The 13,802-nt window shown below is 45.3% G+C and overlaps 1 protein-coding gene and 1 long non-coding RNA gene across 2 annotated transcripts; one reads left to right on the top strand and one right to left on the bottom strand.

Annotated features, from left to right (window-relative positions):
* Positions 1 to 206: 206 nt before the first annotated feature.
* LOC132470293 (protein phosphatase 1 regulatory subunit 12B-like) lies at positions 207 to 12,083 on the top strand. The gene is made up of 7 exons (XM_060068705.1): positions 207 to 574; positions 5,712 to 5,728; positions 5,894 to 6,077; positions 6,972 to 7,082; positions 9,169 to 9,222; positions 9,329 to 9,379; positions 11,541 to 12,083. The coding sequence occupies exons 1-7, from the start codon at positions 452 to 454 to the stop codon at positions 11,625 to 11,627; spliced, it is 627 nt and encodes a 208-aa protein (XP_059924688.1). The 5' UTR covers positions 207 to 451; the 3' UTR covers positions 11,628 to 12,083.
* Positions 10,035 to 10,787, bottom strand: LOC132470296 (uncharacterized). Its single transcript, XR_009528621.1, has 2 exons — positions 10,645 to 10,787; positions 10,035 to 10,447 (listed from the first exon to the last, which is right to left on the bottom strand). It is a non-coding gene; the product is annotated as an uncharacterized LOC132470296 (long non-coding RNA).
* Positions 12,084 to 13,802: the final 1,719 nt, after the last annotated feature.

Below are 13,802 nucleotides of genomic sequence, written 5' to 3'. Positions count from 1 at the left end.
TTTAAGTTCAACGGTCTTCACTACATCTATACATAATTCAAACGTAATCAAAAAGTTTTCATGCCAATATAATTTCGTCCAATGCTCAACGAGCGCTCATTTCTCTGACGGGCCTCTTCTGAACCCGCTGTCAAATCCTCCTGCTGTCCTCGTGCACGTTCTAGCCCGCCCCCTCACCCCCTCCTCCCCTCCACCCTGACCTCTCCGCTTCCTCCTCCTCAACTCTCTCACACTTGTATCCCAGTGCTCCAACTCAGCCGTCCCATCCCACCGCCCTCCTCTCGATCACCGTGGAGACCACCACCATGTCGCAGATGAACCCGCGGTCGCAAGAGAACTGGTGTGCACGGCAGATCCGTCCTTGAGCGTCCTGCCTTCCCACCGCACTCCCTCCCTGGCTGAGGAATAAGGAGGAGACCCCGAGGGGATATATGTGTTTAAAGGGTCCTAAATGAATGGCCCGCAGCCCGCAACAAGGATGTCCTCACTTCTCTCGGCCGACCAGGATCAGACGCGCAGCACGACCCTGTTGGACTCAACAACTTTACCCCACGCGACTAGCAGGAGCCAGAGGGTAGGGCTCACTCATTGCCTGTGTGTGTGTGTGTGTGTGTGTGTGTGTGTGTGTGTGTGTGTGTGTGTGTGTGTGTGTGTGTGTGTGTGTGTGTGTGCGTGTGCGTGTGCGCATGTGTTTATGCGTGCGTGTGTGCCTGTGTGTGTGTGTGTGTGTGTGTGTGTGTGTGTGTGTGCCTATTTATGCATGTTTCAATTGCATGTGATGAGTTGTGTGTGTGTGTGTTTAGTTGCAGGAAATGCCAAAGCTAGCATAAATAAACAGAGTTTGAAGTGTTTTGTTGTCAAACCAAGCCACTGAGTTCTGGTTCCCAGCTATTTCCCACCCTGGGGTGTTATTACACAAACTCGCCAACCAATAGGCCTATTGGAATCTCTGCGAAGATGTGGACAGCATTTGGCCGATAAAGGACCCCGGGCGTAATTAGATGGATAGATCGATTAGAAAAACAAAAAAACATTATTATTATTCCAAGCAATACAATTATCACTTTTTATTCTGCGGTAGCTTGGTTTGTAAACCCATCACTTAAGATATGATTGCATATTTGGCTATTAAGGAGGAGTCTATGAGACAGAGACAGGAACTGGGAGAATAATGTGTATTGAGCAGGTTCTGTCTACCTCGGCCAAGTGCTCAGAGAGAGAGAGAGAGAGAGAGAGAGAGAGAGAGAGAGAGAGAGAGAGAGAGAGAGAGAGAGAGAGAGAGAGAGAGAGAGAGAGAGAGAGAGAGAGAGAGAGAGAGAGAGAGAGAGAGAGAGAGAGAGAGAGAGAGAGAGAGAGAGAGAGAGAGAGAGAGAGAGAGAGAGAGAGAGAGAGAGAGAGAGAGAGAGAGATATGAGGAGAGATCTGAAGATGAGGAGGAGGAGAAGAGGCCTCGGAAACGTTTTTCCGGGACGGTATAAATCAGTATTTATGCTTGTTTACCCCTCCCCTGATCCCGGGGGAGAAGCTCATAGTTTCCACTCGGGAAAATAGCGAGAAAGAGAGCTAAAAGAGCTGGCTGGCTAGCGCGGAGCAGGGTCCAAACTTTCTGCTGGGTCGGTGCCACGCTGGGCTTAAGAAGGCTGAGGAAGTCGCCGAAGGGAGTCGGGGCACAAAGCTCCTCGGGAGCCGGTACTCTTTTCCTCCGGTCCACCTTGAATGCGCGCCACGCTGGCCCGCTCAGGCACCGTAGCTTTAATCAGTCCGGAGCGGGATGGCTGATGAGCACTCGTTAATCAGGCGGGTTTGTTTGCGTGGCGGCGGCCCGCAGCGCGCACCGCTGGCACACAGTCCAGTGGTGACTCACGGCGCTTTGAAATTCCAACGGAGAGAACCTTTATTTACACGTTGTGTCTCACCACTTTTTATAGCCACTGTCTGTTTTTCTTCATCCTCATCCCCCCCATCCAACCTCCGCACACACAGACACGCACATCCACATGCGTACGTACGCGCACACAACCACACACGCACGCACACAACATATGCAAGCGCGCGCACACACGTGACATGCGCAAACACGCATACGCAGGCAGGCACGCAAACGCACACACACACGCACACACAAATGCACACAAACGCGCACACATAGAGACAAACACACAGAGACACACACACATACACACTCGTCCCATCTCTTTCCTTTGCACAGACGCCCCCCCCCCCCCCCCCCCCACACACACACACACACACACACACACACACACACACACACACACACACACACACACACACACACACACACACACACACACACACACACACACACACACACACACACACACACACACACGTCCCATCTCTTCCCTTTCAGCGTTTATCCGTTCACTTTGTTGGGATCCGGGGGGGCGGCCAGCTTGGTTGAAGCCATGTGATATTACGTCGTGAGATGGACTGCGGGAAGTCCTCCAGCTCCCAGGTTTATTTGAGTCGATTAAATAAGACCATGCTGCTCTCAAATCCTAAAGAAAAAGCTGCCTTGTTTGCTTTGGCTGGTGTGATTAATCTGCGGTTTCAAAACAGCATGCGGCATTAAATGATGTTACCTAAATAGGATGATAGAATGAACCACATAAATAACGGCCCCAACTTGGCAAGGAACCTGTGAAGCGAACCTCTATTCTAAACCGGCCGTCCATTTTAATATCCCTGCCTGCCCCTTATACTGATTGTTGGCATAAACGTATGCCAGGACGTTTGTTGTACTTCCTGGCACTTAATGTACTGTACTTAATAAAATACTTATTGTATTTTGTACGTCCTGGCAGTTAATGTACACACTTATTGCATGTTGTATGTCCTGGGACTTAAAAAAATTACTTAGCATTGTGTAGCAGCATCTTATCCTAGCTATCTTTGTTTACGGGGAATGGGTTTACCAAGCGTTAGTTAGTGCTTGGCACTTGGTTCTATGAAAGTCCTTACTGTACTGATAGAGCCATATATTGTTTCGCTTTCTTCTGAAAAATGCACTTATTGTGAGTCGCTTAGTATAAAAGCGTCTGCTAAACGCGCTGAATGTAAACGTGAATGTAACGTCCCTGCCCCTCCAGTGTGTTGTGAGAAATAGGCCCAATCCCATTTCTACCCCTTACCCCTTACCCTTACCCCTCCCCCTTGTTTTGAAGGGGTAAGGGGAAGGGGTAAAGGGGTAGTAATGGGATTGGGCAACAGTGTCCAGGGAGAAAAGGCCTCTGATGGGGTGATCCCTGCTTCTGCTCCGTCACAGTGGGCCGGGACAGACGTTGTTCTTCGTCCGTCTGTCTGCCAGCGTGTATCAAACGGCCACGGATGGCCTGGTCAGAGAGGTGGTGCCCACGGTGGAAACATTCTCTCTTGTAATCTATGCATCTCCGTGGTAACGGGTTGACACAGCACTCGGTGATAACACAGGAGCTCGGCCCTGGCTCACTCAAGGTGGCTCAACGTCATCGGGGGGTTTGAGTGTTCTTCTGTTCTGATTCTATGACTGAGAAGTCTTTCGCGACCCCGACTTCCTAGATGTTTGGGCGTCATTGTCACAACTCTGTCGTCTCTCTGTTTTATTCGAACGCACTTGAAGGATAACTATTTGATCTTGCAATCTGGACAACAGGTTTCTTATCATCATTGTGGCTCTAAGGGACTAAAGCAAACAACTATTTTGTTTAATTGGTCCAGTACTCAGCAAGAAGGCTGCAGCCGTAATCCACAAACTTGGCTGCGATGTACTTCTTTGGGGTTATGACGTCTATCAATGTACTGGCTCTAAAAGTGCTTGTTTTTGCCCTTGACAGTCTGAATATTATTATTATGCGTGTCTGACAACATAATAGAAAGAATGCCTACAGAGAAATAAAGCAATTTTCTTTCCCATTGGCGTGATCCGATATGTTTGTTATTGTGCCTAACAAAGTCTCACTCAGGGAGTGCCGACTGTCTCGCTCTGAAGTCTTGCCCTCTGAAGAGTTGAGCTGAAGCGGAAAATCTCAATCCCCCTTCAGCCAAATCTTTAGATAACACTGAGCTACTCTTTCTGTGGTCCGACACAACACACTCCTGCCAGCACTCCTCTCTCCAACTCTCACTCTCGCTTCCACCGTTCTCCACCTGAAACGACTCACTCTTACGAGATTCAAAGATTTCCGAGCAAGACTTTTTTAGGTTAATTTACAATAGCCAAGTTGGGGAGGTTTGCATGTTTGCTCATTTGTCATCTTCCGATTATTTTACTACAAACAAATCAGCCAGTCAGTCTCCCTCACTCTCTCTCTCTCTCTCTCTCTCTCTCTCTCTCTCTCTCTCTCTCTCTCTCTCTCTCTCTCTCTCTCTCTCTCTCTCTCTCTCTCTCCCTCTCCCTCTCCCTCTCCCTCTCTCTCTCGCTCTCTCTCGCTCTCTCTCGCTCTCTCCTACCTTACCTTCTTTGGTTGTGTTTGTCATCGCTGCTGCTCACTTCATTTAAGAGACTCCTTCTCATGTCCTTCTTTAGCCTGCTTCCTGGAGTTAGACGTCAGAGGGCTGTCAGCGTAAGAGTGTTTATTTTAGGGGTCGATTACCTAAAGTACACTTTGTGTTTCTGGTCTAGTTGACATGCTATCACTTTGTTTTGAGACAGTGTTTCAAACAGCTCTTCAAGTGAGAGATGTGTATTTCCACTGGGGTATTTTGTGACACCGCTCATGGCTATAAACAACCGCACAGGGTTTATGTTCAACCGAATTAAAGTTCCGGTCACAATGACTTTTTTAGTATTTGTCTGTCGTTTTTAACCTCTAAGAAGAATGACATTGAAACGTTAACAAACTGCTGTCTAAAAGCCCATAGACAATCATTCATGGGATAGTACTGTAAACATGTAATAAATCAAACAAAAGACTACACCATGCACGATCTATGTTCCTCTCCATAAAGGTTTGTTCCTCCTTGTGTGTTACTGTATATGCAAAGTCAGCAGACCGGAGATGTTTGCCTTCAGATCTCAGTGCCAGAGAGCTTTTTGGCAGGAGGGAGTCAGGAAGGCAGGTGGTATTAACAGAGACTGGGTTTATGTAGAGAGGAGGTCTGGGTGGATGAATCAGTCAAACACAACGGTTGAACAGGGTTCGTGTCCTGTATTCATTTTGGACCACATTTACTTTTATTTTCAGTTTTACTTTGTTATGTTTAGGAAAAACAACTACTGAGTTAGATTTAGGCAACACAACTACTTAGTTAAGTTTAGCAACTAAACTACTTGACTGGGGAAAGGGTTGGAAGGACAACACTTGGTTGCATTTAATAAAACATGCAACTACTTGTTGAGGTTGAGGCAACATAACAATGTTTTTGTGGTTTTTAAGGTTTAGGCAGCTTAACTATTTAGTTAGGTTTAGGCAACACAACTGCTAGTTAGGTTTAGGAAAGGTAATTAGTTATTAGGTTTAGAGAAACTTACTACTGAAATAGTTAGGTTTAGACAACATTACTACTTGTTTAGGTTTAGGAAACTCAACTACTTGGTTGGGTTTATGCAGAAAGCCCTGAAGGCCCACTCTGGCCGCATGCACTGAGGTAGAAGAGGTGTTTAAACATCACACAGTGAGAAGAGTAATCATACAGCTCATTGGTTGTCAATCAATCAATCAATCAATTATGTGACATGCATTTTAACGTAGGCAATGTGTTTTCTGTTTCAGCAAGAGAGACTCCAAAGGTAAATATCTCCATTATTCAATCCATATTATTTGATTTAGGCCACACATTATTACAACGGTCTCATGATGTAATGCAAAATGAAAATCGAAATGTTTAAACAAATCCTGATCGATAGTCACGTTGGGGAACACAATGGACATTAGTTTCCTCACCCTGTCCCCAGGCTGGACTCATTGGGGGTCCCCAGGCCGGACTCTGTGGGGGTCCCCAGGCCGGACTCGCTGGGGCCTGCCGTCTCCAGGGTCAGACCGGGGGCCTCGCCGGACCCGTACCTCTCCCCGCGGGAGAGCCGGCCCTCGGCCCGTAGGAGGGCCGAGGGGGACCTGGCGGGCCAGGACTTCAGGAAGGTGAGTGGGGCCCCTCCGGGTGTGACCTCGGACCTCGTGAACACGTCATCAGAGACCCATTGTCCTGATCGGTTGTTTACTGGATTAGCTGTCAATGCGGTTCCTATTTAGACTTTAGACTAGCCGCTGAACAAACGTTTTTATCCAATGTGGGTCACAGTGTAATCAGATATGGGTCACACACACACACAGACACACACATACAAACATACAGATAGACACACACACACACACACGCACACACACACACAATAATACAGACACATACACACAAAAACACACACACACCCAAATAAACAAGTGCAGCATGTTAAAAAGCCTCTATTTTACAAGTCATTTCAAAGTGTACCTTCTTGTGAGATCTCAAATGACAGCCCCCCCTGTGATGTCACCAGGGGTCAGAGTTTGTCTTTCAATTGCTAATTAGCTTCACACCAGTTGGCAAGATGGTGTTCCTTTAATTTGTGTGTTTGCTGTGTGTGTGTGTGTGTGTGTGTGTGTGTGTGTGTGTGTGTGTGTGTGTGTGTGTGTGTGTCTGTGTTTTTGTGTGCGTGCGTGCCTATGTGCGTCTGTGTGTTTGTGTGTGCCTATGTGCGTCTGTGTGTTTGTGTGTGCGTGCGTGCCTATGTGCGTCTGTGTGCGTGCGTGTGTGTGTGTGCGTGCGTGCGTGCGTGCGTGCGTGCGTGCGTGCGTGCGTGCGTGCGTGCGTGTGCGTGCGTGCCTATGCGTCTGTGTGCGTGCGTGTGTGCGTGCGTGTGCGCGTGCGTGCGTGCGTGCGTGCGTGCGTGCGTGCGTGCGTGCGTGCGTGCGTGCGTGCGTGCGTGCGTGTGCGCGCGTGCGTGCGTGTGCGCGTGTGCGTGCGTGCGTGCGTACGTGCGTGTGTGCGTGTTGCAGTTGTACGAGGGGGCGGTGGCGGCCAACGGGAGGCTGCGGAGCCGGCTGGACACGAGCAGGGAGGAGCTGGCGTTGGTCCAGAGCCAGCTGGGGAGGGTCACGGGACAACAGGTTTAAACACAACTCACACCGAGCGCGCACACACACACATGGTCACACACAGACAGACACATGCGCACGCACACACACATGTCTCATTAATGATGAAAGCACAGAGAAGGATTCACTGTACTTTGTGATTTATATATAAATTACTCTCTTCTCACAAATACATTTCAATGCACACACAAATGGATATCGGTATGTATTAATGCAAAGTAAATCCCTAAACAAAAATAAGTTTCACAAACACATTTCTGATCCACACACAAATGTGTCTTGTTTTAAATAAGTGTAATATAAATCCATAAATTTTTTGCAATTTCAGAAAAATGTATTTGGATGTTGTTACATTCATATACAAACTGTTAAACTTGAATTTACAAGACGCTTTTCATTTGTGAACTTGTTCGCATTTGTGTGTGAACTGTACTGTATTTATATGTGGATTTTTGAGACTCTCCTGACGTGGCTGGAGAGTCTCGGTGCCACACACACACACACACACACACACACACACACACACACACACACACACACACACACACACACACACACACACACACACACACACACACACACACACACACACACACACACACACACAATGATAAATAGACCCACTCTAACAATAGACAGGAGATGAACATTTATTTTTTAGCTTCAGGAAAAATGAATGAGTCATCACCAGTAATTTTCATTAAGGAAGTTAGTAGAAGCTTTACAGCCACTAAAAAGGGAGTCTGAGAATAGGCAAAGCAATCAAAGTATCGGAGTAAGTACACAAAGATGTCAAGTGTCAGAAACCAAGTTGAACATTCTGACCTGACGACACATAATAATAATGACTGCAGCAAAACCGTTTTCACTTCAGAAGACTTACTGCCACAGTTTGTCTTTATGAGTCATGTTGTGTTATGAACACATTTTTCTTTAGGTCGCAAAAGACACAGCTGCACTTTGTCGCCCCCTTTGGCTGTCTGATGAACAGCACATTGATTTTGTGAAAACAGGTTTATGGGAATTTAATCTGAATTTCAAACAAGACCGATAGATGTTAGAGGTCTTCCAGGTGCATTCCTGTCAACCACATAGTTGCTCACTCGAAATGTGTCTTATCGCTGTGTTCCCTGATAAGGGTCAAGCATCGCTATACCAGCGGAATCACCGTATAACAGCGTAATCAACAAATAACATCTAGGGACGACCATCATGAACCTACTGAACTATGGCTGGATTCACTTTCATGTATTCTACACCCTCATCATATTTATATTGTGAGAATGTGAGCAGTTACAAGGCTTCCGGCAATAGAGCTCGTAAATCTGCCCCTTCCGGTAGACACCCATAGAGTGGCAAAGTCATGCCCCTTCCGGTAGAGCCCATGGGACATATGATATCATAAAATATTAATGAGTTTCAATGGAGAGAAAGTAATTATTTTCTGGTCCCAGTCTTTATATGTCCTGGATTATACATATGTTTGTGGATTTAAATGATAATTTTTCATGCCAAGAGTTTAACCGTTTATTGTTTAGTTAAAGGCTGTAGAGAAAACACAATGAGAAAGACTACACGTCTCGTATGTGACGTCACGCTCCCTGCGACTGGCGTGGACAAGACCGACAATCTTCCCATGCGCATAACTGAAAATCTACACGTGCCCCAACTTGGTTTTAAACCTCTTTCGATGCTGTTATCCTCCCCTTGGAAAACAGCAGTGAAGTGGAGCAGAGAGATCGCCATGTCTGTACCGGAGTGGTAGTGACGTACGTACAGCATTCGCGTCGAGAGCAGCGAAGAGCTGAAGTTCACAGATAGGCCTCACACAAAACCTAACACTATCAAACTTCTTCACGATTTTTTTTTGTTTTCGTTTTAATGAAAAATTATAATTTAAATCCACAAACAACATATGTGTAATCCAGGGAATATAAAGACTGGGACCAGAAAATAATTACTTTCTCTCCATTGAAACCCATTCATATTTTACAATCTCAGAGGTCCAATGTGGGTCTACCGAAATTTACGAGCTCTATAGGTTTATAGGAGGCGCTGTAAGTAATGTGCGTTGATGTTCTGTTTGTTCTTATTGCAGCAGAGAAGGAGAGCGACCGATCGAGCCGCCAACATGTTGGAGATGGAGAAGAAGGTTGGATTTTGAACAACCTTTATTAACACTGTGCTGTGGTGAATCACAGAGTTATGAATAGTGTTTAGGTAATCAACATCTGTTTTTGTATTTTTCTCCTCTGCAGGAAAATCAAAGTTTAGAAAAGAAAATATCCGACATGGAGGAGGAATTAAAGGTAATTCAAATATAACATAGGTTGAAGGGGAATTGTCTGTATGAATTATTTTAATTAACGTTGATAAAAAAAATAGATTTTTTTTTGTCTAATTGATGCTTACAATTAATTCTATAACATAATAAATGTTCCATTATCTTATATGTTCTTACTTAACAATGACTGTTCTGTTAATTATAAATGCAAACCATGATGCTATGCTATGCTATGAGCTAGCACTGGCACATATTGATTAATTTTTTAAAACCTTTGATCCTATTCTGTGGGCTAACTTGTATTTGCTGATAATATAGTCCCTTATCCTACGCTATTTGAGCTTTGAGCTTACATGCTGTAACTTGATTGTTTTGTAATTAGAACATCATTCATCTTAGGGGCACAGGGTAGATTATTGTTTTTTTGTTAGCTATGAGCTAACACTGGTACTTGATGATATACCAGTAGCTTAGCAACAAGGCCGTTGATGCTATGCTATGAGCGAGTCAAAATTAAAATGGTTGAAATGAGCTCAAGTTTCACAGAAGAACAAAGAAGCAGAACATAAATACACAAATATAAACACTTGATTATTGGGATTGTAAACCCCTTCCCATAGTATAATGGGCTAAGCCTTTCGCACCAATGCTAGTGGAAGTAAAATTCCCGCTGAGGCGAATTGGGGAAGAACTTGGCAGGCATAAGGCAAGCCTGCACACTATAGATTACACTAAGTAACTGGTGCTTGATAAATGTGGTTGTTGATGCTCTGCCATGCTATGAGCTAGCACCGATATTTGGTGATAAATGTGGTCGTGATGCAACGCTATTAGCTAATAAGGGTACTTGTTGATAAATGTGTCCATTGATGCTACGCTATGCTATGAGCTAGCACCGTCACTTATTGATTAATGGGGCTAATTGGTGCTACACTGTTAGCTAACACGGGTACTTGTAGATAAATATGGCCATTGATGCTACTCTACGCCATGAGCTAACACCGGATGCTAAGCTACGCTATGAGCTAACATGGGTACTTGCTGATTAATGTGTTCCTTGATGCTACTCTTCGCTACGGGTTAGCACCGGATGCTAAGCTATGCTATGAGCTGGCACGGGTACTTGCAGATGAATATGGCCGTTGATGCTACTTTCCACTATGAGCTAGCACCGGATGCTAAGCTATGCTATGAGCTAGCACGGGTACTTGCAGATAAATATGGCTATTGCTACTCTCCGCTATGAGCTAGCACCGGATGCTAAGCTACGCTACGAGCTAGCACCGGTACCCGCTGTGCAGTGGCGTTTAGCCGTCAGCGGGGTCAGCGCGCGCCGCTTGTCACCATTATTCTCTTCAGGCGAGCGGACTGCGCAAAGCGTGAGTGCTTTGACATTCACAGGGGTAAGCCTGAGTGTCCCTCTGCAGTCATGCTTCAGCACAAATGTCTGTTGTCTCCCCCACCGCCCCCCGAGGGAATCCAAACAACACAGTGCTGTTATCAGGGAGGCAGTGGGCTCAATAAACCACGGACGCCTGTCTGGAAATAGACACTCCACTATTGAGCAAAACAATTCAAGCGCCCATGTCAGGCTCTTTTGTTTGTTTGTCTCTTGTGTCTCGTGTGTGTGTGTGTGTGTGTGTGTGTGTGTGTGTGCGTGTGCGTGTGTGTCCATCTCCTTCAGCTTTGCAGTCCTCCCGCGTAGTGTTGTCTTGCTTAATGACTCCGTAGGTGAAGTGTTTGTTTTAGAGGCGACGACGGTATGCCATATGCTGTGGGTTGATAATCTCATGAGTGTATGCGTGTGTTGGCGAGTGTTATTGTGTGTGTGGGTTTGTTTGTGTGTGTTTGTGAGTGTCTATGCACAAATGTATGAGTTGTGTTTTTGTTTTTGTGTGTGTGTTTGTTTTTGTGTGTGTGAGTGAATGTATACATTTATATTTGTGTGTGTGTGAGAATCTATACATTTCAATTTGTATGTGTGTGTCAGCTTGAGTTTATATTTGTTTGTGTGTGTGAGAATTTATCTGTTTAAATGTGTTAAATGTGTGTGCTTGAGAATGTTTGAGTTTATATTTGTGTGATAATGTATGAGTTGATGTGTGTGTGTGTGTGTGATAATGTATGAGTTGATGTGCGTGTCCTGAGGTGTGTTTGAATCCCCCCGCTGCCTGGTGTCGCCCCAGGCCAAGACGGACCTCAGCACCGAGAACCAGAGACTGAAAGACGAGAACGGGGCCCTCATCCGGGTCATCAGCAAACTGTCCAAATAACAGACAGCCACGCTCTACCGGCTCTACATCCACACCATGCATTCAGCTGTGTGTGTGTGTGTGTGTGTGTGTGTGTGTGTGTGTGTGTGTGTGTGTGTGTGTGTGTGTGTGTGTGTGTGTGTGTGTGTGTGTGTGTGTGTGTGTGTGTGTGTGTGTGTGTGTGTGTGTGTGTGTGTGTGTGTGTGTGTGTGTGTGTGTGTGTGGCTGATAGGCCGGAAGCACAAAGTAGCAGTATTTCATATTGAGTCGTTGTTTATGTTCACGTTCATGTGTGTGTTGGTGGCCTAAGGGACGTGAGATGGTCTTTATTTAACAGTTCACTTCAAACGAGTCAAACGCATCACGTATTCACTCCCCACCCAAAGAATATCCACCGGCATCCAACCTTGGAGGCTTTCGATTGTTCTACAGGAATATTACCCTCAGAGTTTATATATTGTTGTTAATAAAATGTTTCATAAACAAAGCTTGAATTACTATGAATTACTAATTAGGTTTGATGTCTATACTGTTTCATATCTATTCCGGTGTATATCGGCCGATATTAAAATAAAGATGTCTCTCCCGTTATTTGATTTATATATCGACTAACATTTAGGCCGATTCCAATACCAGCCAACCGATGTATTGGGCTGGCTCGAGTTGTAGGACAGCGCCACCGTTTGACTGACTGTTCCAAGCAGTCTGAAGGGCCGATTATGGTTCCACGCGCAACGGACGGACCACGCAGACGCTTCGACGCAGCTGTGAACCTGTTTTGGTTCCGCGACGGGTTTTAGTGAGCGGACCAATCACAGCACTTGCTGCTGCGTCGCCTGATACCATTTTTGGGGGGCGCACGTCAGGCCCTTGCGGTGGACGCAAGGAGGGTTCGCAAGGACGTAAGGACCGCCTTGCGTTGTGCCGACGTGGAAACATAATCAGCCCTTTACTGTTTTCAAGTGAAGCAAGCAATGTTAACGTCACGCACAAAGCACACAAAAACCAAAGCTACTTAAAAGGAGTTTATTTCCTAGGATAATCTCATGTCTCACAGATAAATATACGTCTTATCGACCACATCCCATCGTTTTGGTTCCCGTGAGGTGTTTGTTCTACAGAGTGACAACGTAGGGTACAAGGTGGTGACGCCTCTTTTTGGCGGGAAAACAAAAAGGCGGGAAACCAATCATGCAAATCACAAAGAAGGCACGGCTACGGACACACACACACACGCACACACACTTCTACAACAAGACAATCACAGTCCAGGGTTGATTCGTCAGCCAACCATCTTCTCTGTGTTGCTGGGGAAGTGGAATTATTGATTCAAGATACAAGAGACCAGGTATATATATATATATATATATACACAAACAAGCAGTTATTTGGAGGCTCTGTACGATGGCTACGTCCGGTTTTCGGAACCCCGCTAGGAGAACGCTATTGAAGCAGCTATTGTTCGGCAGTATTGCGTTTCAAATTTTCTTCTGCATTTGTTTTCGGGTCTGAAGACGAGACGCTTTTGACGCCGAGGAAGACGGGGATTTCGTTGCCTGCACTGCAGTGAAGTGATAAATTCTTAACAATATATAAAGAGATATTCATTTATTTTTTCCTTAAGTACACCAGAGAAACATCAAATAAAGGAACACAGGTTCTATTGGTCCTATTGCAAATACACGTAGTAACAGGGGGGGGGTGGGGGGGGGGGTGGAACAGAACGCTGGCAGCTTATTGGTTGAGTGAATGATGACACTCAGTATGATACAGAATGCGTGGAATGACCCGGAATGAGAATCAGGTACAGTATGAGATGGCCAGAACAATATTCAGATGAGGTTAAAGGGAAGTTCAGAAGGTACACATGGATCCATAGTCAAGTGCAATAGAAAGAGCTAACTTCAATTTAAATAGTTACAATGATGGTATTTGTGAATGTGTATATTCAGTCTTTTGCTATTCAGTCTTTTCAGTGTATTGATCATGGATAAAATAAATTGAAAATTCACAAAGATTGTTAATATGGAGAAGCATGCTCTGGCGGCAGCATATTGTATATGATACATATTGCATTGGATTATTTAAAATATTCCTCCTGGTGATTAAAATAAACACTTTATACGATTTGAGGAAGGGTTTGATAACTTCATTAGACTCCACCTTGTTCGGACAGGCTCTGAATGTCATTTACAT

This window comes from Gadus macrocephalus, chromosome 13, assembly GCF_031168955.1.
Source record: "Gadus macrocephalus chromosome 13, ASM3116895v1".
NCBI classification, from domain to species: Eukaryota; Metazoa; Chordata; class Actinopteri; order Gadiformes; family Gadidae; genus Gadus; species Gadus macrocephalus.
Note: the sequence above shows the minus strand (reverse complement) of the source record. Positions and strands in the feature narration are given on the sequence as shown.

Bases quoted from the DNA above. Each gene is read 5' to 3' on its own strand.
- LOC132470293 (XM_060068705.1), top strand. From the start codon at position 452: ATGAATGGCCCGCAGCCCGCAACAAGGATGTCCTCACTTCTCTCGGCC. The intron at 9,223-9,328 runs GTTGGATTTTGA...TCTCCTCTGCAG, and splicing joins TGTTGGAGATGGAGAAGAAG to GAAAATCAAAGTTTAGAAAA. The intron at 9,380-11,540 runs GTAATTCAAATA...GTGTCGCCCCAG, and splicing joins ACATGGAGGAGGAATTAAAG to GCCAAGACGGACCTCAGCAC.